This window comes from Carassius carassius, chromosome 2 (assembly GCF_963082965.1).
Source record: "Carassius carassius chromosome 2, fCarCar2.1, whole genome shotgun sequence".
NCBI classification, from domain to species: Eukaryota; Metazoa; Chordata; class Actinopteri; order Cypriniformes; family Cyprinidae; genus Carassius; species Carassius carassius.
This window is the reverse complement of record NC_081756.1, coordinates 50,535,667-50,559,530: the sequence shown is the minus strand read 5'-3', so window position 1 is coordinate 50,559,530 and position 23,864 is coordinate 50,535,667. Positions and strand designations below refer to the sequence as shown.

Below are 23,864 nucleotides of genomic sequence, written 5' to 3'. Positions count from 1 at the left end.
CGACAAACTTTGCAAAAGGCGTGGCTATTGTCTATATGGCTTTGAGATATGAAATTGACTCCATCCAGCTGTTTTCTGGGAGTCTTCTACACCTATTTCTGCCAGTGATGCTCGATTCAGCATCCGGCGTCATTACCTGCACAGATATCGACAGCGTTACTGGATCGTAGGCTGCCAGGTTGAGGTCACAAATGGTTTAAATTTGTATGATGTGTCGATGTGTGAGCAAGATGCGCTGGGAACTGGACAACCTTGTAATAATATATGAGGTGAATTGATACCGGAAACGGGAGTGTTGACATGATCTGCTGTGAAAGGAGCTGCTCAGCCTTCAGCAAATGTTGATTATGAAGTTTATAAAGTATTAAGTGTTATATGAGCTGTTTACATTCAATTTAAACACATTTTCTATTTACAGTTTAAAAACAACATTGTGAATTTCTAGCAATACAAAAAATGAATGAATGAATACATGAGATTGGGTAACAGGATTGAAGATGTACGCTGTCACTCAGTAAGGGCCAAAAATAATCCAACAAAAACTATCATTAGATAACATGAACTAACAATAAACTTCTATGGCATCTTGGTTTTTAACATTTTAACATTCACATTTTTTTTTTAAATCAGAAGTTAATCCGTTAATATTATTTAATGCACTAAATATGAACAGACAATGAACAATTGAATTTTAATTAACTAACATTAACCAAAATGAATAACTGCTGTAGAAACATAGTGCTCATTATTGCTAGCTAAATCATTAATGTTAACAAATGAGAGAAGTATAGAAACTATAAGCTATAAATGTATAGTAAAGTGTTACCAATATTTTTTGATCATTAATTCTATCATGAGTAAGAGTCTTTAATTGGTTGAGAAAAAGGGAATGAAATCATGTATTTGTCTTTCTGTCAGAACAAATGATCAAATGATGTTACTTCCTGTGCGTGCACCGATTTCAAGTAATGTCATTTTGTTAATGGCGGAAAATCAAGTGGTCATAGGGTTGATTATTTTTTTACTGCACTGAATTTAATGTCAACTTTGACCTTGTATGCTTTTGGTTGTTTGACCCAGAGACTTCTAAGGTCACAATCACGACCTCACGGGAGGGATAAAGACACGTGATGTGTTTAAATCAGCTTTTCATGCTCAATTATTGCTTTTGGACAATATTTAGTTCACAGAACAAAAGACAAGCGTTTCATCATATTCATGAACAGGGGCTTTCTGTTTTCCTCACACAGACTCGTGTCTTTCTTACCTACAGTGGACCGATATGGGTCCGTCCTGACCAAACTGCTCTTTTGTTTTATGCACTTGGCCGATGAAGTCGATGAAGCCTTCCCCTGATTTTGGCACACCTTGTTCTGGCCAGTCTGTGAACTGGAACTGCCTGACGGTCCGGGACTGTCCGTCCTGAAAGAGAGCGCGAGAGAGACGGATCAGAAGAAAAGAGCTGCTTACACCAATCCATTACATTCAGCTTTACACGCCAGAGACAGATGCTGCGCTTGTCAAACCCATGACGAGTACATGACGCACCCTGAACGAGTCTGAGAAGCTCAAGAAACAACAATAATCAAGAAACGTCATGTTGGTACTAAACTGATGCCTCAGTGCCAGCAAGATATATTACTGTTCAAAAGTTTGGGGTCAGAAAGATTTCATTTGTTTGAAAGAAATCAATACTTTCATTCAGCAGGGATGCATTCAATTGACCAAAAGTGACAGTAAAGACACTGATACTGTTATAGAAGATTTCTATTTCAAATAAATGCTGTTCTTCTGAACTTTCTGTTCATCTGTGAATCCTGAAAAATAAAACGAATCACAGTTCCCACAGAAATATTGAGCAGTAAATCATCATATTTCATGATTTCTGAAGATCATGTGACACTGAAGACTGGAGGAATGATGCTGAAAATACAGCGGAGCATCACAGGAATAAATTACACTTTAACACAGATTCACACAGAAATAAAGGTAGCCTTGTTGAATAGAAGAGACTTTCAAAAATATATATAAAAAAATGTTTTTGAACAGCAGCATATGGTTAGGGCAGAGAGGAGAGGAAAAGTATCACGTATGGTGATAGCTGGTATTTAAAGGGTACACCATGGTAAGTTTAATAACGGTCTCAGCTCGGTGGTTTTGGGTGTTTTTCTGTTTTGAGCTCCAGCCGCCCACAGCTCAGAAGCGTGTCGTTTCACCTGAGTGTGTGTGTGTGTGTGTGTGTGAATGAGTGACTCCAGACACTAATTCCTCTGATGTGGGCGGCTGAAAAGCTCCTGACGAGAAGCTCAGAGAGTTTGCATTTCTTTAGTGATTTTGTATATCCCAGATAAGCAACGTGAGAGAGAGAGAGAGATAACCGCATGGATGTGTGAGTGTTTATCAGAATACATGTTGTGATGGAATTAGAGGTCTGTGAACGCAGACGCTCAGAGCTTTACTCAGACAGCATATAAACTATGATGCACAAATCCCAGGACCAGGGTCTGGAGTCTCACCCGTGCGTCCGTCACTTTAAACTCTCTCAGGATGTACTGCGGCATGTTGTATTCAGCCATTGGATCCACCACAAAGTACTGATATCTGGCTGAACGCTCTGCTGGCCAGTACTGATGGCACTTCTCCTGATGGACACACACACAATACACCAGTCACGCAAAATACAACCAGAATGCAAAACACATCGGAACAAATACCAGCCCTGGGAGGAATAATCATTAACACTGGCGTCTAAGCAAAGGGAAGAATGAATAAAACAAGCACCAAATCTGTTTGAAAGAAAATCAGACCGCTGTTTCCGCAACAGTGACTCATGGTTTCATGAAGTTTGAGGACATTTCTTGGTGTTCGTTCAAAATCTGGATTTTTACATTCAGCCACAGCCAAAAAAGTATCAACTTAAATCTGCTAAATGATTTTGATGAATCAAAATTCTATTCAAAATCCTGGAAACATTGAATTGAACACAAATTAAAACAACAATTTTAAATCAATCAAAAGAGGTTGGGTAAAAAAAAAGAAAAAGGGGGGGGGGGGGGGGCATTTCAGAATTTGGACTTTAGAATTAGTCTACAGAGTTCATATGTGAATATTCTTAATAAAAAGTGTAAATTTACTTTTAAAATGACAAAAAGAGAAATCTGAAAAGATTACTGGAGCATATTTTATAAGAAAATACTATTTCTGTCACCCTACTACAAAATGTCATATTTAATTCAAATGCAATTTCTGATTAAAATTCATTTCTATAGAACTTTTCAACACACTTTCTTCAGCAATAAATAAATAAAAAGGATATAAAAACGGCATAATCTACCACAGAACACCACAGTTTAGGCCTTTTTATCTTCAATCTTATATTTAAATGTATTATTACTATTATTATTAATATTTATGGCAAATAGTGTTGTCCTGTTGTAAGCACACTGAGTCTGATTGTGAGGCAGATGTAGATGTAGAGCACTCACTCTGCCCATCTCTCTGAGTTTGGTCAGCATCACGACGATGGTGGAGTTATGTTCCCACAGCTTCCTCCAGAAGTCTTCTGTGGTTTCGGCTAAAGGACCCTGCGTGGCGATGTAGGCCTTCTGTTGCCTGGCACACAGCGAGAGACACACATTTATCTTCACGGTCATAAACACACACAGACAGATGGATCCGGGCTCTTCTGCTCACCTGTATCCGTCGATGAAGCTGGCGTTGATGTAGTCGGAGCCCTCGACTCCTCTGATTGGCTGCAGACAGACGCGCGTGGACTCGTAGGGCATGATGTTAACCAGTCTGTTTTTGAATTTGTTGCAGGGCAGATTGGCACTAATAAACCGTGAGGTGTGAGCTTTTGTGTTCGCTAACCGCTGCAAGAAACATATCGTGAACAGCATTACAAAAAATTTCAACCTTAAGCAAAAGGTTGTCCAGACATGTTGATATCGACTTGAAAAAGGAAGAAGTTGAAAGTTTGAAGGCCTTGTGAATATTTGGACAGTCAGTCAGTCAGACAGAGACAGACAAACAGATGGATGGATGTTACTGTTAAACCAGAATAAACACACACACATCCAACATCCAATGTGTTTAACCGTCTTGAACTTGGTCTTGAAAACAAGAATGTGAAGCAAATGTGGTTTACGGTGGAAAAAGCGAGCGCGGGAATGGTTAGCGCTAGCGTGAGAATGGCACAGGGGTCTCTGAGTTCCTGCAGGAGAAACCACAGGCCCCACACTGTCTCTGCGGCCGCAGTAAAGTGAGTCTAAAGTGAGACGGCCAGACACCGGCAGCCAAGCCACAGCAGTGGGGTCGACTGCAGGGATCTCATGAAGTGGCGTGACATTCGATCCCCTTCTTACTCTCAGTAAACAGATTTCTGTTTGACAAACGGCAGGCCGCATACAATGCGTCGGGGTCGAATAACAGAAGAGAGAGGAGCAGCTTCCTGTGGCCAAGCCAGCAGTTCTGCTGCAGTCACTCCAGGAAGGAGGAGCCAGAGCTTGCGGTCGGACGTCTGTAAACATGTGACATGATCGCAGTGTTTCGAGGCCCCTTCTGTTCAGATGGAGTTTGAGCAAGAGTTCCCATAATCACAGGAGTCATCGGGACACTAGACAGAACAACTCAACTAGGTAAAACACTGCACCATTTGAACAACTTCTCTTTGCTATTAGTGATTGGAAGGGCAACTCTTTTTTGGGGAATTCACCTGTGCTGGATGTCTTTGGATCACGAGGGACACCGAAACCTTATCCTAGTATTATCCAAGCAAACCCTACTTGTCTTCCACGATGAAACATATCAATAGATATAAGGTCAAGGTTTGGTCAAGTAGCGATTTAGCAGGTTTAGGGTTCTCGGGTCTCTTCACTTAGACTCAGATTGATTCAGTCTATTTGTACCAGAATTAGCTATTGGTTTTGAAATTATAGGGACAAACTGATGTCAGCAAACCCAACTCCCACTAACATCCGTCTTACCTTAAACTCCAGCTCCATGCCGGTGACGTTCTCTCCGGACTCGATCTGCGTGAGTTTCTGGATGTAGGCGTATAGGTTCCTGGCGGGAACCTCGGTGGTGCCGCAGGTGACGGCCTCCTGGAGCGCATCATGAATGAAGACATACTGGTCCTCCGTCTGGACCATATAGTTCCTCTGAGCACGCATGAGCGTCACGTGACCGTAGATGTCCACCGTCTTCTCGTGTTTGATTCGCTCCAGCATGGCGTCAATGACGATGAAGCAGCCGGTCCGACCCACGCCAGCACTGTCACACAACAGACAAGAGAAATGAGGGAAATAGTTTGGTGAAGTTTGTGTTCAGGCACTTTTCTTACGCGCATGCTATCTGTGAAATCAATGGGACTCTCTTTGCATTTCTGTCTTGAACGTGGAACAGTCAAACAGTATTTAATGGCAGAGATTCTGGAGTGGATGATGCTGTTCTTTATCTGCCGTACACCTGTGCTCGCTATCAGAGCAAAACAACCCCTCCATTTAGCCTCTGACCCTCTCTAACCTCCATCTACAGACTTGAAAAGCCTCCATCTAATTTCCACTTTCCATCACTTTGAAGAGGCCAAAGCTTTGCTCACTTCCTGAAGCGCAGCCACTGACGTCAACCACAGGCACTTCTCCATGAAACACCTGAGATCAGAGCCCTTCATTAAGACCAGAGCTCCACAAATGCACACATTAGTGCTCTTCCTGCACAAAGACGTGAGTGAGAGAGAATTCTTTATCAATGACGCACTTGAGCCAATCAACACCAGCTCTACCTCACACAGAACTGCCACTAACATGCATTTAAAGTCTCCAAAAACCAATTTTGAGCTCAGACAGCAAAATTATTTCACTCTTTTAGGCTGAAAGTTCCTAGTGAGTCTGAAGTTCTGATTAGCTGGTGCAGGTGTGTTTAATTGGGGTTGGAGCTAAACTCTGCTGGACTGTGGCCCTCCAGAAAGCAACATCACATGCAGAGATAAGTCAAGTCACCTTTATTTATATAGCGCTTTAAACAAAATACATTGCGTCAAAGCAACTGAACAACATTCATTGGGAAAACAGTGTGTCAATAATGCAAAATGACAGTTAAAGGGAGTTCATCGTTGAATTCAGTGATGTAATCTCTGTTCAGTTAAAAAGTGTCTGTGCATTTATTTAACTAAGGAAGCCAGAGGCGACAGCGGCAAGGAACCGAAACTCCATCGGGAAAGAATGGAGAAAAACAAACAAACCCAGAATGCACTGCAGCAAGCATGTATCCATCCACTCACATTTACAGACAATTTTGTGTCTCCAGTTCACTGGAGCTGCATGTCTTTGTGTTTGGGTTGTGGTGGAAACCAAAGCCTCATCCAAGTACTAAGCAAGTCATGCTTTGCTTAGCTTCCACGATCAGTAGAGTTCAATCTAAATGAAAGAGACTGTTTTACTAATTACTTGTGTTGCACATTGTTCATCAACTGAATTTTTTTTTCTAAGACCGGTAAAAGTCATGGAAATGAATAAAATCTTAGATCTCAATTTGCATTTTTAATTATTATTATTTAAATATTATAATTTATTTATTGCTCTTAAATGGGGGTCTTTTTGTGTAAATTCTGTCCTTTAAACTGTTTGAACTGAAGGCTTGAATTGTTTTCAGGACAAAAGCATTTTTCATAAATGTCAGAGTTGTCACATTTTTACTGGGGAATGCTGTCACATGCTTGAATTATAATGTTTTAATTACCATTTTTATTTGCAATAACTGTTTGGTATGACTTTTGTTCATAACTATTTACTCTTTTTTCCCTTTAATTGTTTGGTGTTTCAAGATGGGATGCTGTCACCAGGGCCGTTTCTAGGCATAGGTGAGCTAGGTGTTCGTCTACATTACATTACATTTATTCACTTAGCTGACGCTTTTATCCAAAGCGACTTACAATTGCCACATATGTCAGAGGTCGCACACCTCTGGAGCAACTAGGGGTTAAGTGTCTTGCTCAGGGACACATTGGTGTCTCACAGTGGATTCAAACCCGGGTCTCTCACACCAAAGACATGTGTCTTATCCACTGTGCTAGCACCACCTTTTCGCTTTGGATAAAAAGCGAAAAGGGCACATATCTAGGGCACTACCAGCTGAAGGGGCACCACTGACTGCTCATTCTGGCACTACATTGCTACATTTTATCAGGGTTGTAATAAAGAGTGACAAAGTCATCCTGAAATATGACTGCCGCCCTCACTGGATCCCCCAACATCATTGGGCTAGAGTATTGTCAATCTGACGATGCCTGTATGCCATTGGATCAGAGCGCTGTTGATTGCTGCCTGATTGTTGCATGCAAAGTTTGTATTTGGAGCGCTCAACACCATTAGATCAATGGGCTCTGTCAGTGCTTTGGCAGGACAAGTTTTTTTTTTTTTAATTCCAATTTAAAATATTGGTACGGTAAATAAAGTGCACAAAATCAGTATTTTGTTTAGGAAGTATTTGTGGCAGTTGATAAATCACGTTGCGAGATTTGTGCAAAAGGTGTGCGTTTTTGCGCAAATGAATTGTTAAAGGATCAGTGTGTCGTAATATTCCCATATAAACTTTGACAGCCAATTAAAAAAATATTGGTATAGTACAATTAGCTAATTCACAAGATCAATACATCCTTTATTAAACCACTTTGTGGAGTTTGATGCATCCTTAAAGAGGTGTCACAATGCTGTATCAATTAAATGACTTCTAACAGCACTTAATGGGAGCAGCAACATTCACAGAGGGCAGAGCAACACATTATTTAAAGGATTAAGTAGCTGCATTGATTACTTTTATGCCAATGTTCAGGCTTTTATATGTAGTTTGGGTAACAAAGGGTTTTACGAGGTTGACTGAAAGAATAATGCAATAACTGACACTTCAAATCAATGTGTCAAGCAACAACAACAAAACAATTGAATAAAAAAATAATAAATACAAAAAAGAAGCCACTGATACTATCTAAACATGTATCCAAATCCAAATGTCATTTGTGTGTGATTTATGTGCTAATGATGTGCAATGTCTTGTACTAGTGATTGTTACATAGGGCTATACAGGCATCAGTGGCAACACAATGATATTAAAGCTGAACAAAAATTGCTAAATATTTATCTTAACAGTCAATTTACAAATAATGCATCCAGATTTATGGAGCTCACAATGGACTGAATCTCCACAAATTAGTGCTGTTACTATGACAACCAATTTGAACTGTTTTTGAATTTTTGCCTAGGGTGTCAAATTGGCTTACGTGTTAAATAGACAATATTATGAGGGGGCAGTAATAGTTGAAACGTTTGGAGATGTTGTAACTGCCTACAAAACTTTCATAAAATAAACCACTGCTACTAGCAAGGCTTCATTTACTTTATGTAAAGTCACTGTCTTTGTTTTGTGAAATATGACGATGATGTGTTCTTGACAGGTTTCATGAGACACTCAGGAAACCTGTCTGTCCATCCAGTGACGTCTCTGACATCCAGTCATGTGCTTGGATGGACTTTCTCTTTAGTTGTGATGACGGCTGATTGCGTGCTCCTCGCCGGTGACCCGCGGGTTACAGCTGACAGCGGTAAACGCCCTCTTTACAGACGACGGCCTACCAACTGCCACAAACACACCCATGGTCAGCCGCTATCAGCATCGATCGCATGTCATCAGGAAGATCTTTAGACAGCATCATGTGAATGCAATTTTCCTTCTGCACCAGGCAAATCGTTTAACAGCGATAAATGCATGTGGTTTCCAGCGCGGTTAATTACCCACGAGCGCAGGAGGAGGAACACTTGATCCGCCGGATTTTGTTTTTTCTGACAAACAGCACATATAATCTCCTGCCCACACGTGACCCCACCGGCTTAAAACTTTCTCTGCTCTTGCCGAAGGATGTGTCAACTTTCTGACACCCGCCGCAAAATGAAAGAAATAATTTTTTAATGGTCAGATGGGAGCCGGCAGATGAGGGTGGTGTTTTCATATGGATTAAAGTCTCGCTGTCGAGCCTTTATCTGATCTGAGCCGAAAGGAATTCAAAGTCTCCGTCCCAATAAATGATATTAATTCCCTTATTCAGCGCACACGCCGGTCAGAGAGAAGAGGGGAAATAAGAATTTTTCAATTTCAAGTGCTCCCCTGGGAGCTCTAATTAACTGCCCTATGTGTTATTTTAAGGGTTTACTAATCCTTGTTTTCTATCTGGCAGTTTTCCGATGGAAGCTCGTGGCTTGTTGTTTTTGCATGCTTCTCTCTCGGATGTTTTTGTGCTGCTTTTGCTTAGAGGGGAATTTAACAGATGGTTTCATATCTGTCTTTTTCATAAATGCAAGAGTACCTCATGTTCTGCCATGCATCAAAATATATATTTTTTTGAGTCTCATAAAAGTGTGTTTAATACACGAGATCAATCCATTATTTATTTATCTATCTTTTTTTACTTCTTTTTTTTTGTAGTTTTCTACTAATATTATATGACATTAGTTCTTTAATATGGGCTCTAACGATAAATAAAAATCCCTCCACACATCATTACAGCACCTGCCATCAACAAAAAGGCTGCATATATTTAATCAAAAATACAGTACAAAACTGAAATATTATTACAGCTTAAAACGGCTGTTCTCTATGTGAATCTCTATTAAACTGTAATGTATTTCTGTGATGTGCAGCAGTTTTCATCATCATTCCTCCAGTCTTCAGTGTCACATGATCTTCAGAAATCAGAATAATATGATGATTTACTGCTCGAGAAACATTTCTGATTATTATCAATGTTGAAAACAGTTATTAACATACATTTTATTTTTCAGGATTCATGTCTTCACTGCAACATTTGAAAGTATTATTTTCTTTCAAAAATAAAATCTTACTGACTCTTTTTTTAAATGGTAGTGTACATTTACATTTATATATAAATGTAACAATAAAACATTTATATATTATTAACAATACACAATGCATGTTGTATGCTGTAACCTCATGATTATTATCACCGTGTTATTAATAATATAAAAGTAAATAAGTCAGACCTGCAGTGCACCACCATGGGTCCGGCGTCCGGCGGGTTGCAGGACTTGACCCTGCGCAGGAAGGCCAGGAACGGTGTGGGATGCTCCGGGACGCCGTGATCCGGCCACGCCGTGAACTGGAACTGCCGCACCTCTCGCTTCTCGCTGGAGCCGTTCTGAACGCAACAGAGACAGAAATAATCATCATTCACTTTCACAGAACAAGATGCTTTCTGGAGCTCGGCAGCGGTGTGTGACCGAGTGAATGTGGATTTGCTGTACCTTGTAGAGTGCAAGCGTCCGGACGCAGTATGTGGCCAGCTCCACCGTGTCCAGCAGCGTGACCTGAATGAGTCCGTACGTCTCCGTCCCTCTGTTGGGCCAGTACTGGTCACACTTCACCTGAATCACACACAAACACACGGATAAAGCCAGAGAAGGAGCGCTGCCTTTCCCATTTCCTGCTGACAAGCGGATTTCTCAACTCAGCACTGAGTGACAGAAGCCATAATTACTATCTCACATCACAGCCGGCCGTCTCTACCATTATAGATGTGGGCTGCATTGTGAAACCAATAAAGGGGATGCTAAACATGAAGCCTCCAGGTTACCGCAGGAAAACTCACATGCATCTCCAACTGGACTCATTCTGACAGCGTCTCCTTACCAAACGCCACAAACATGTGACAAAGACTGTAGTATGTGAGTATGTATTTCAAATAATGTTAAATAGGTTTATTTTTCACTAATTTATGTACTTATGCATTCTGCTGCAAGAAGCAGTGTCCTTTCAGGGAGATTCCGCCCACACGCTCTTCTGATTGGCTGTGTGGACAGAGTCTTGTGTTGCGTTTAGTAAGAACATGCCACAAGCCAATCAAACCACAGATCAGAGCCTGTCGTACCCTGGATCTCTCCTCCAGTTTGGTCATCATGACGATGTTTGCGCTCCGCTGCTCCCAGATCATCCTCCAGAAATCACAGAAGGTCTCAGGAAGCGCACCTTGAGTGGCGATGTAAGCGTTCTGCTTCCGGTAGCCATCGATGTAGTTTGAGTTGATGTAATCGCTGCCTGGAATCCCTGCCAACACACACAGAACACCCTGAGAACCAGACACTACACCTCAGTTTGAGCTCAGAGTTGAATTTGAGTATTTTTAGTATGTTGCTATTAGCATTTGTAGATTTTTACTTGCAAATTAAACTAAAAAAAGTTTGTTTCTCAACTTCAGCATCACTTAAATGCACTTTAAATTTTTCTTTATTTTTTATTACTGTGAATAGGACCCGAGGGGCTACATTGGTGCCGTGACCCGGGTGGGAGTGAGGTGAAGTGTATGTGTGTGTGTGTGTGTGTGTGTGTGTGTGTGTGTGTGAATTTCGAACTTAGTCTCATCCAATGTCGAGAAAAGTAAAAATATTAGCTCATGTAAATTAGTGCATATTTACTAAGATAAAGTATTGTTTGGATATTAACCATGTCATTTCAGAAAACCTCAAAAAACAGTAAGTCATTTATTAGTTCAAATGTTCACTCTGTTCGAGCCATAAAGATGCTTTAGATGAGCGTTGCTCAAACTGACTTTCACTTAGTCCATGTCCTTCTTCACATAAAAAAAAAAAAAAAATCTCCGTCCACATGAAAACGCAAACGCATGCTATGATATACTGTCAAGAGCATGCCAAACAAACAGGTGGCAAACAAATCTCAACCGTAAAGCCATATTGGCCAATCAAAAGCCTGGAAAAGTTTCAAGTGGGTGGAGATAACAGTGCAGGCTCTGACATCAAAAGCCAAAAACTCTCAAACATAACAAAAATGTTTGCCGTCTATACGAAAATGATTGGTTATAATGATTTTTGCTCATCATTCATTGGGTTATCAAAATCAAATCATTTAAAAGCATAATATTTGGCAGACAAGGGTCTGAACACACTCTCATTCTTCATTATTCAGAGAGCTTTCTGCAAAACGGTCCTGAATCTTCATTTCATGTGGTATATATTCTGTGATTTCATTCTCTGTGAAAGAAACAGTGGAATAAACTGCAAGTGAAGACGTGTGAGAAATCTGGCTTGATTTCTGCTGTTAGACGGCTGACAGCGTGTCAGTGCTGCAGCACTCAGCTCACACATGCAGCGGCGAGATAAAACCCATCCCAGCGCTCCCTTGCCCCCGCTCTCTACATCCGTCTCCACTCCAGGTGAATTATTTTACTAAGAATTTATAAATAAATGAAAACTCCATGTTTTTCATTTTCTCGTTCATTCTGTGACTGACATGATAGACAGACAATTAATCCTGCCTTTCCTTCGCTCTGTTATAGACAAAAGAGGCCAAAATGAGACAGAGATATATAAGAAATTAGTACTGAACAGATATGAGTGTGTGTGAGAGAGAGAAAGAGAGAGGGAGAGAGAGAGTGAGAGAGAGACAGAGAGAGAGAAAGAGACAGAGAGAGAGAGAGAGAGAGAGAGAGAGAGAGAGACGCGGTTCCAGAAACTAGTGAGCCTCCTACATAAGGTTATTCCAAAGTCAAACTAATACTTATATCCTGAAAATCAAACTAAATATAAATGTTAGATGAAAACACACACACACACACACACAAACACTCTCTCACTCTCTCTCAAACACACACACACACACACGTTTGTTTCTGTGTAAAGTGTGTTCATCCCATAGGTGTAATGGTTTTTATACTGTACAAACTGTATATTCTATGGCCCTACACCAACCCTACACCTAACCCTAACCCTCACAGGAAACTTTGTGCATTTTTACTTTCTCAAAAACTGATGAGAAGTGGTGAGCGTACCATCGATGGCGGACAGCAGGACTCTGGAGTGATCGTAGGCGATGACGTTTGCGTATCTGTTCTTGGGTTTGTTGACCTCCAGGTTGGAGTGCTCCCAGGTGAACTGCTGACCGGGATCGATCGACTGAGGAGAAATGAGAATGAATATGGATTAATGACACAGCTCATCTTACAGCTGTATGCTAACTGTTGGCTCGGACTCAGCATACTCTGAGTGTCTCGCCAGTAATATCCGTCTGAAATAGAAAGGCTCGTCCCGACCCGCGTGGCTATGATCAGCATTCACAGTCTGTATTAATAAAGCGCGACTGTAACGCGTCATTGAGCGAGAGCAGTTAGAAATAAACTCTGCTGCTGGGCGGAAACATGCTGCATCAACAACTTCTGTCGTGGAATACAGAAATACTGACCTGACGTTCACACTATCACAAAATTAATCAGTTAATGCACAAATACATATACAGTACATTTTTGAGATTATATAAAAGTTATGATGAATATCTTAAATGAATATCTTGTGGGTTCAATTGCCAGGGAACACATTAGGTAAAAAAAAAAAAAAAATGAATGCAATGTAAGTTGCTTTGGATAGAAGCGTTTGCAAAATGAATAAATGTAATGTAAATGTAAAAAAAAAAAAAAAAGGAAAATGCATGGATTGAAAGATTAATGAATGAATATACAAATTAAATAAATGCATAAATAGAGTAATTTATGGAAAAAATAATGAATGAATGAATGAATAAAATGTACAATTTAATTGAACGAAAGCATGAATCAACTAATGAAAATATTAAATAAAGAAAGTGAAAAAAAATTATGAATAAAAAAGATTAAATAGAGTGACAAAAATAAAGGGATCATTGAATGAATGAATGAAGGAGTGAATGAATGACGTGTGAGACTCTTCAGGAAGTCAGACGACCGAAGCGTTCAGCGCTGAGCTTGTTAAAAACAGGTGTGGGCCTGAAAGAGTCTGCCAGTGAAAGAGCTTTTGTGCTCAATATGACCTCAGCGTCAGTCTTATGTGCCGCTTGCAATTTCTTCCCATTTACTTTAGTAATGAAATTATTCAGTCTCCGCAGTGTCTTTTGAAAATGAAAAGATGATACGCATCTGCCTGCGAGCCCAGCTCTCTGCGTTGACAAATTTCAAATTACAGTTTTCAGAGGAGCGTCGAATGAATGAAAATTGGTCCCGTAAGCGAAGTGGGGAAAGTAATGTCTTCATGCTTTGAATAGATTCTGAAGGATCACGCAGAGATGTGCTGCTTTTCAAACGGCACTTTTGTCCACTGATGTGCCCTTTCAAACAAAAGCAGGCGACTGCAAACATATCGCAGCCCCACTTGGACAAATTATGCTCAGAAATAGCAAAACGATAAATGCTGTGAGACTGTCAACAGCCGAAGCAGATATTTCACATTCAACACGTAGAGCTGAGACGAGGAGATGCTGCTGTTTTAGCTGTAAAGCTTGTTTGCGTAACTCTACAATAAGCGAACAGGCCTCAATATGAAGGAGTGTAAATCGACAGTGGTGGTATTTTTCTGTCAGGGCGAGTCGCCGCGCCGCTCCATAAAGCTTCGCTAAAGATGACAAATCTCCAGTTAAGCCGCATCATTCTGCCCAAATCTGCTGGAACATGGCTCGTGAACTCGTCTGCTTCATTGTGCTGCTAAAATGACTTTCTGTGCCCATGCAAAAGCGTCCTGGGATGACAATACCGTGTGTTTGAGCTCAGCTCTGGCAGGCGCTTTGGCCAAGCTCCACGTCTGACCTCATGCTCAGGATCCTCAGGCTGAAGAGCCCAAAAACAGTCCGTCACAGGAGCACTGACATCACCAAACGGACTCATGGTTGGGCCCTGTGATCTCATCAGCGGAGATAAGGAGATTCCATCGAGAAACATCCTGCCTGACCTTTCCTACACTGGTGCAGTAGCTGACAGCCGATGAGATTTCATCGTGAGCACGACTGATAAGATCACAGACCCGTCAGTGACTGCAGAAACAGTTCTGCACAGGTTTATGAGTAATACTGCTGAGAAACATTCATGTGTCATGCTTTAAATCTTTAGAATTCAAATTGAAAACCTACAGAGCCACTAAAAGAACAAAAAAATCAGAGTGAGTGAAAAAATTTGGGATGGGAGGGGAAAAAAATTCAGATTTTGTGCATTCTCTCACAAAAATATTTGCGTTCTTTCACAAAAGCAGTTGAGTTCGGACAAACACTTCCTGTTTACATTACAACTTGTAGTGATTCATACAGCTCCTTACGTTCACAATGGAGCGGTTCATAGAGTTTTGTTTTGAACTTGGACGAAATAGTCATCAAGACATGGTTTTGGGACATACTAAAACACTGGATGAATAAATTTAGTATACACCTAATTAATAAAGCATACAAATGAGCAGAGTAGCCCAAAATATGAATATAACCTGCAAAATTGGATTTAAGCGTATCCCTACACCAAATTCACTAAACTTTAGGTAAACCCAGAGACATTTTCCTTGCATAAAGAAAATGCAGCTTACTATAGAAAATTTTACAGTTATATTCTGTGTACATGCAAGCTGATGATCCCATATGAGCTGAATTGCGTGATAAGCGTTTTCTTCCCCACAGAAAACTCTGAAAATGTAATCCAATTACAGATTACTCCTTTTAAAAGTAATCACAGTACTGTTCTGATTACTTTATTTCAAAAGTAATTAGTAATTAGTTACATTACTAGTTACATTACTTTTTTTCGCTATGAAATTTGTGAAATCCCAGCATATGCATGCTTCCGATAACTATTTGTTATTACAGCATCAATACTGACAGAACGCTGTTATTTATAACTAAAGCAAGCGGCTGCTGGTGCAGGGTTTATATGGTTTGGCAGAATGCAAGCAAAGAGCGCTGCATTTATGATCTCTAAAAGACATCTCAGTTCATCACAATATCACAAATCTCTGTTATAACACAACAAATATATGCATAATTAATATTTCATAATGTCTACAATTCGTGTGTTATAATGAGAGTAAACGTGAGCTCGCAAATGTCAGCACTGCATTGCTCAACGCTGCAAACACGTGTTATAGGCTATATAGAAACTCTGCTAATCGTTTATATTTTATATTAGTTCAAGTTGCTTTTGTGCAATAAATGAACCATTTATTTGTTTTAGATAATTTCTGTTAAGATATTTCTGTTTTACTGGAGTCCCGTGAATCATGTTATTCTGCTGAATCCTGCACACACACACACACAAGTCTCTGCTCTCGTCTATCAAGTCTTGTCCTGCGCTGTTCTCTGTTGGATCTCGCGAGAGAAGTCTCTAATCCACTGAATGCTCTTGACTCGTCAGTGCGTGTGCTACATCCTTTTTACTATCTCTAGATTATAAACCACTGCATTCTGTCAGCAATGTAACGCGGCAGTAATGTATAGAGACCTCGGCTTGTAACTACGTATACTCTAATTACTATTTTGAAAATTATAATGCGCTAGATTACTCCGTTACTACAAAGTAATCAAATTACAGTAACACGTTACTAAGTAAAGCATCTCTGCCCAACACTGTATATGATTGGGTTATTAATCATTACCGATTCTCTGAATCATTTAAAGTTGCAGATTCGCTCAGTAACGAAACACCAGTTGTTTGGAGACGCACACCAGTTCTGTTGCAGATGCACTCTCGAAAATCGAAAACATTCTATATTCTGTCATATTAGTAATATTACAGTGACCAAAGACTTATATTCAGCAGTTTTAACTAAACCATCATCAACCGAGCTATCTTGTTTATGTATGTAAGGCTGCTGGGCATAGCATGATCTTGAAGGGTTGCCATGTCCACTTATTATAAGCAACTTTTATTAAGCATCTTTGGGTTTGTTGTTTTTTTTGTTGTTGCATACATCCAGAGGGGCACAAAATGGCTTAAAATGGCTTCAAATAAACTAAACAAAATAAAAATGTAACCTAGCATCATGTTTCTCATTGTATTTTTTTAACAACTGTCTTTTTTTTTTTTAAGAATCAGCTCAGAAAGTTGGTAGAAAGCGTAAGTAAAAGATAACCGTGATCAAATGTCTAGAAGACATTATGTAAAATAATTGTTAATCCAAAAAAGTAAATGTGTGCAAATGCTGTATAGTAATAATACCAATAATAATAATTATAATTATTATTAATAATTATAATAATAATAATTATAATTATTATTATTTTAATATATAACCATTCCTAGTTTGAAAATGATCAGCTTTGCTATAACAGCAGAAGTAGCAGAAATATCTCAGGGCACTTTCAAATATTTATATTTGACCATGGGTCAGAGTCAGAAAAGTGGAGAACAAAACCAGCATTTTTCATGCAGAAAGTAACAAAATGGTTGAGCATTACCTCATATTCCTGTGAAAACTTCAAGTTGTCGTTTGCTTTCAGGCGTTCGATGTGATCGGTCAGCTCCATGACTGGGATGGGAGGGTGACTGGCCATCCCTGCAGACAGAGGACAAACAAAGAGTCCAGATGTTAGTGCTAACACACCAGAGCCTACACTGAGAGATGGGCATTATAGAGGATGGAGGATGTGAGGTTTGTTTGGCCTGTATGATTGAACAAAGCAGCCACATGCTTGAAGAGAATGGACACAGAGGCCGCACAGAGCAATCCTAATGAAGAGAAGAATGTTATTCGTCCGCAAGCGTTAACATGGCGAGAAACATGGTGGAAAGATGGAAGAGAGTAGAACATTAGGGGCTGGATATTAAAGTTTGAGCCAGTGATGAATCTAAAGGATGCAATATATCAAACCCCGCCTCCTGCGCTGGCGTGAGGCAAAGCAGCGTGAGGAGATGAACCATCCAGAGAGGAAGTGAAGGAAATGAACAGACACAGTGGCATATGTAGAAACAAGAACAACTAACTTGACAAATGGAGGTTACTGGGGTAAACCGATGTGGCTGAACCTGCAAAGGAAAAGGGGACGGGGATAAATCATACTAGCTGACGTTAAAACAAGCAAATGTGGTGATCGATTGCTATCGGGACTAAAAAAGAGGCAGCAGAAACACAGACTGAAATGACAGTCAAAAGTCGCAAATAATGCTACACAATCTCTAAGTTTATTTGTTAGTAAAAACAAATTCACACATGCTAATGTACGACCAACATGCTGAGATGAGGATAACACATTTGGAAGAAATAAAAAGACTCAAATGTCAAAATAAATGTTACAAGGACAGAGAAGATGGCGTACATGTTTATCATTCCCATGTTTGTCTGTTCTCTATGGGATTCAGCAGTCAAATTCGCAAATAAGGCACATGCCTGTGAGAGAGTTTGTGTTTGCACTGCAGAGGATGCTTTTGAATAGTCGAGGAGCAGAAGCTGTTCTCTGATAACTGGTTTGCATAACAACAGCCTGCGTGCCACAGAAAAAGAGGCTGTATGCTTGAACTGCAGTTCTTTCATCTCTGGGCTGATAGAAGAGGGCATTAGCTAATGGAGGCAGCAGGAGAGAGCTGCCATCCACCGCCTCTCAAGACCCATTACCAGCCGCGGTGACAATGAAACTGCCATTCGGAGAAACGCATCAGAGCGACATCAAGCACCCTCAAGATGAAAATTGAGATGGGGAGGAGGGGGGGAGTGACCGCACGAAGGCATCAAGGGTTTGAAGAGAGGAGGGCTAATGCAGAGGCCGTTCTCAATGAAGAGAGGGATCTTCAGCTGTCGAGAGCTGCGTTCTGCTGCCTGAAGGGAAAATGGAGGATGCAAAGCTTCTCTAAGAGGCTGTTTGCAAAAGAGGAGCCCGAGTCTGCTAATAAAGAGATGCAAAGAGGATTGAGTGCATGGAACATCTCTCTCAAAACCGTGTTGCAATGTAAATCTGACATGTGAATATCAAACCCTGGCCTGTCCGCGTCATAGATGAATATCAAAATGAATGTTACTGCTGTGTAAGGATGAGAATCACATTCGACTGCAACACTGGGCATTTGATGAAAGTTTCAAAAAGAAAACCCACTTGAGGTGGTTTGACAGGGCTTGTTTTAGCAAGTCTCCCAGAATGACCTGTCGATGAGTGCCCAAAACCACTACATAGTGTACTATTTAGTCTTGACTCATGGAAACCAGGCTAGTGGCGTGCTACAATCAGCTAACCACCTTGGGATGGTTTAAGCAGTTTTTCTTCTTTAAGGTAAATGGGTGTTCATCAAGGTCATCGGTCGTGTTGACCGCAGAACACTTCCCAAATTCTTTGGACATGGTTGACTGATTTGAAACACAATAGGAAGCCTAAATGTGTCTTGATCCACCAACGAAATTTACAATAACCAACAGAGCTTTTAAAGGTTTTGGTTGGAAACAAATGCCAATACTCAGAGTAAATGGCTATGAATTGTGTTGTGTGGGAGTTATGTTTTTGGGTCCACCAGCATGAGTGGTGCCTAAAACCTATTTAAAGCCATCAAAACAGTGGAAACCAATGGCCAGTAGCATAAACACAGCCACTGGGTCTTACAAACTAGTCTGAACATCTAATAGTAGTCAAGTAGTCAACTTGTAGTGTATTGTAGGCTAAACAGTTTATGCCACCATCACAGCTTGGTAGCGAATGCTGGTCTGAGCCATTTTTATCAGAAAGGAGAAGAGTTTCCCTCCAGTCCATCTGTCTTGTTCTTGCAGTCCAGGTGTTTCTGACAGACAGACAGATGGACTCCGGTTCAGTGTGTTTAGAGCTGGTCTCGCTGGCACCCAGGTTCTCCTCTGAGAAACTATTGGAGCAACTGTTTTCACTGCTGTTTTGCCCCTCAGAAAATAGATCTATAGGTCTTCACGGCTGGCCGCTCTAGAACCGAGCGCACTTCCCCTTGTTCACCAAGGTCAGAAGGGAGCAGCCGTTCACCGCTTGACAATTCCCACATTCCTCTAAAACTCATTCACACTCCGCTGCTTTCAAACGAAATGGCTGCCTATGTTTGTGTGTGTTGTGTGTGTGTCTCGATTCACCACCTGAATATACAATCAACAGCAGAGGTTTTGAGAGCCACTGGCTTGAATATATATCTCCAGAGTCTTCTTCAGCTGGCTTCAGCTTGGTTTGTCACAGCCCTCGCTCTTCAGGTAAACTCACTGAGCTGTTATGACTGTGCTGCGAGGAGTTCTTGGGTCAGCTGTGAAGCTGCAGTACCAGAATCCTTAGGGATTTCCTGCCCTTCATATGTCTTGCAGACCCTCCAAATAAACCTTTCCACGGACTCATTTATGACCGTGTTTCTGCATGAGGCATCTACAAACTGGCCAATGCATCACCAACATGCTCCCAAATCTAGTGAGATGACTTGCTGTCTACTCAGGCAGCATCTGTAACTGATCCTCGAGTCACTGACTTGACACAGGCAGCACCACCTAACTGATTTCAACTGATCCACAATGGTTAAATGTAATGCTGCCATACTATTTGGCCACAATTGCAAGGAACACAATCTTGATGCATGGATTTTGAGGAGACTTATAGGCAGCTCACTAGGCTTTACAAAATAGCTAGTGTGCTCTAGACCAGTGTTTCCCCATCCAGAGCCCAGAGTTCCCCCAATAATGCACATTCTGTACCTCTCTCTAATTAAACATATCGAATTTAACTCATCAGCTCGTTATAGAGACCCTTAAAGCTGAACTGATTGCGTCAAATAAAGGAGACATCCAAAATATTCACTGTTGAATCAAAATCTTTTGTTTCCAACTCAAGGAGTTGGCTGATGGTTTGTGTTTGATGGTCAAGATGAGGAGGATGGCAGTCAGCAGCTCTTACCGGGAGTCTGGAAGTTCAGACGGCGTAACTCCACGGGGTCAGTGGGGTGATGGGAGGGCATTTCTTTACCACTGGGCAGACTGCCTTTCCTGGCCTCTGACTCCGCCCTTTTCCTAAAATAAATACATTGTATACTTTAGGACAAAACTGTGTTTGGACTGGCAGGAGGTCAAGCAAACATGCTTGTGATGGAAATTCAAATGTGACATGTTCTGGCATTCTGTGAGCCCACTGCGTGTGTCTCAGGTACAGCTCTTCTGCATGCTCTCACCTGTCTGGTTGACTGCTCCAGTGGAAGCGGCAAGAGGGGAGAACAGAGGGTTAGTATGCAGGACAAACAGGGACATTGTTAATGTGTAACAGGGATTACATAACTACATTTTGTAACAACAATATATCTAAGAGTAATTGGAACCATTTGATCCAGGGGGTGGAGATGGGTAGGTTAAGGGGTGGAGCTGGGATCCAGGGGGTGGAGATGGGTAGGTTAAGGGGTGGAGCTGGGATCCAGGGGGTGGAGATGGGTAGGTTAAGGTATGAAGCTGGGATCCAGGGTGTGAAGATGGGTAGGTTAAGGGTTGGAGATGGGATCCAGTGGGTAGAGATGGGTATGTTAAGGGGTGGAGCTGTGATCCAGGGGGTGAAGATGGGTAGGTTAAGGGGTGGAGATGGGATCCAGTGGGTGGAGATGGGTAGGTTAAGGGTTGGAGATGGGATCTAGTGGGTAGAGATGGGTATGTTAAGGGGTGGAGCTGTGATCCAGGGGGTGAAGATGGGTAGGTTAAGGGGTGGAGATGGGATCCAGTGGGTGGAGATTGGTAGGTTAAGGGGTGGAGATGGGATCCAGTGGGTGGAGATTGGTAGGTTAAGGGGTGGAGATGGGATCCAGTGGGTGGAGATGGGTAGGTTAAGGGGTGGAGATGGGATCCAGTGGGTGGAGATTGGTAGGTTAAGGAGGAGTTGGATCTCGAGTTGGAGTGGGTACACCACTGTAATACCACTGTACTTACATGGTAACTCCTCATGAACTGTCCATTTAAGTCAAGTATATCATGTATAACATTCTGGACACTAACCACAATTTATATGTAAAGCCTAACTAACTGGCCACTGTTGTGTAACACCAGAGTAATCACAGGATAAATCTAATATAAAGTGTGGTTACATACTACGTACACATCTAGTTACTATGTAAGTACGCAGGTATTTATCTATATCTATCTATCTATCTATCTATCTATCTATCTATATATATATATATATATATATATATATATATATATATATCAAAAATACGGAAAAACTGAATATTGTGAGATATTATTACAAGTGTTTTGTATGTTGAATTGTAATTAATTTATGTGATCAAAGCTGAATTTTCAGCATCATTACTCAAGTTTTCAGTGTCACAAGATCCTTCAGAAATCTTTTTCCTCAGAAATCAAATGACAATCTGTTTTAATCCCTGACATTTACAGGTTTTTCATTGTTTCTGCTCTCTTGTTTCTGTTTGTTTGTTTGTTCTGAATTGGTGAATCAGAGGCAGTGAGTGTGTTGTCATGTTGACATTGTAATATTACACTATGAGGTGTGTGCATGAGCATGTGACATTGATTCTATGATTAACAAATAAATCTGCCATCAAAAGACATCAAATAACCCTGTATATATGAAGGACCTCATCACGATGGATGTTCAGCTCAATGCCTGACTGTAGAAGATGATCAGATCAGTCTATATTCAAATAAGCACTACTTATTATCTCACTGATACTTACAATGCATAACTGCGGAAACACACACTCACTCACACACACTCACTCACACACACAAACACTCACTCACTCACACACACACACACACACACACACACACACACACACACACACACACACACACACACACACACACACACACACACACACACACACTTGCACTTTCTCTCTCTTAAAGTCAGCACAAAATCCAAATTGACTCCATTTAATTCCTTAACATGTTTCTGCTCTTATCGTGAATAATTAATCAGTGAACATAATTCCAATGATCAGCTTGCTTTTACAATCTTTTACCCCTAATAACTTCGAAATTAAGTCACTTGGATGAAGATAAAGCCGATAATATGCCACCTAACTTTTGTTTTTTCTTGGCCATTGTAGTTAATAAAATCAAAAATGACACTAAAATTAAAACCATTAAAAACATTTTCGTTACTTGAATTTTAATAATGTACTAACAGCTATATATATATATATATATATATATATATATATATATATATATATATATATATATATATACATATATATATATATATATATATATTAGGGCTGGGATAAACGATTATTTTTTAAACGATTAATCTAGCGATTATTTTTTCAGACTGATTCGATTTCGATTATCTCCCCGTTAATTGACTACTAACAATTTATACATGTTGATTTACATATCTGAATTAAAAAAACATGAATTCCTTAACATTGCAATATATGTTTATTTCTCTTAAAATTACAAAATAAAAGACTGACTAAGAATGCATTACTTTGCACTTGTATAGAGATAGCATTCAATAAAACCTTGAAGCCTTGAAAACACATAGCTTACTGAAACAAGCTTACTGAACACATAGGGCCTAGCTTACTGAAAAAAAGTTCTTCTTTTAGATGAAAATAACAACAACTTGATGTCTAGCATTCAATAAAAAGTCCACCCAAAATACTTGTTTAGAGCAATTGAAAGAATACAGTAACCAATGTAAACTTTAGGGCTTTAAGCTAATACAGAGAGTGCTTTTCCAAAAAATAAAAAATAAACAGTGGGAGCCAGCAGCCTGTCATGGAGAAAAAAAAAATCTCCGAATGCTCCACGTGAAACTTTGGCGTTCCGCCCTTTTTCTATCGTGTCTAATGATTTTGGTTAATATGCGCGAGGGAGGGAGGGAGAGAGAGAGAGAGAGAGAGAGAGCGAGCAAGACAGCGCTTGTGTAGTTTGAAGACTGTGAGTGCGCGAGAAACTTGGGTGTTTCGCCCTTTTTCTATCGTGTTTATTGATTTTGATTAATATGCACGAGTGAGAGAGAGCGCAAGAAGCGCTTGTGTTGTTTGAAGACTGTGAGTGCGCGCGCAGCCGGGGCGCCCTGCGCCCTGTCACTGTCACTCACCGATCAAATAAGGCTTTACTCGCAGCCGCCAAAAAAAAGAT

The 23,864-nt window shown here is 40.5% G+C and overlaps 1 protein-coding gene across 49 annotated transcripts in view; it reads right to left on the bottom strand.

Moving 5' to 3' along the window:
• LOC132111450 (receptor-type tyrosine-protein phosphatase delta-like) overlaps window positions 1–23,864 on the bottom strand; it is a 349,673-nt gene that overhangs the window by 7,763 nt on the left and 318,046 nt on the right. For 23 of the 49 annotated variants that reach the window (XM_059518754.1, XM_059518852.1, XM_059518842.1 and 20 more), the window contains 13 exons: window positions 20,939–20,953; window positions 20,668–20,780; window positions 17,777–17,818; window positions 17,251–17,348; window positions 12,848–12,971; window positions 10,934–11,109; window positions 10,311–10,430; window positions 10,050–10,204; window positions 4,986–5,271; window positions 3,694–3,872; window positions 3,486–3,612; window positions 2,517–2,642; window positions 1,268–1,422 (listed from right to left, as the gene is read on the bottom strand). In XM_059518754.1, the coding sequence (XP_059374737.1) occupies window positions 1,268–1,422; window positions 2,517–2,642; window positions 3,486–3,612; window positions 3,694–3,872; window positions 4,986–5,271; window positions 10,050–10,204; window positions 10,311–10,430; window positions 10,934–11,109; window positions 12,848–12,971; window positions 17,251–17,348; window positions 17,777–17,818; window positions 20,668–20,780; window positions 20,939–20,953 (1,716 nt within the window). Of the gene's footprint in view, window positions 1–1,267; window positions 1,423–2,516; window positions 2,643–3,485; window positions 3,613–3,693; window positions 3,873–4,985; window positions 5,272–10,049; window positions 10,205–10,310; window positions 10,431–10,933; window positions 11,110–12,847; window positions 12,972–17,250; window positions 17,349–17,776; window positions 17,819–20,667; window positions 20,802–20,938; window positions 20,954–23,864 lie in introns of all 49 variants that reach the window. The other 26 variants (XM_059518931.1, XM_059518938.1, XM_059518963.1 and 23 more) reach the window with 6 other exon arrangements.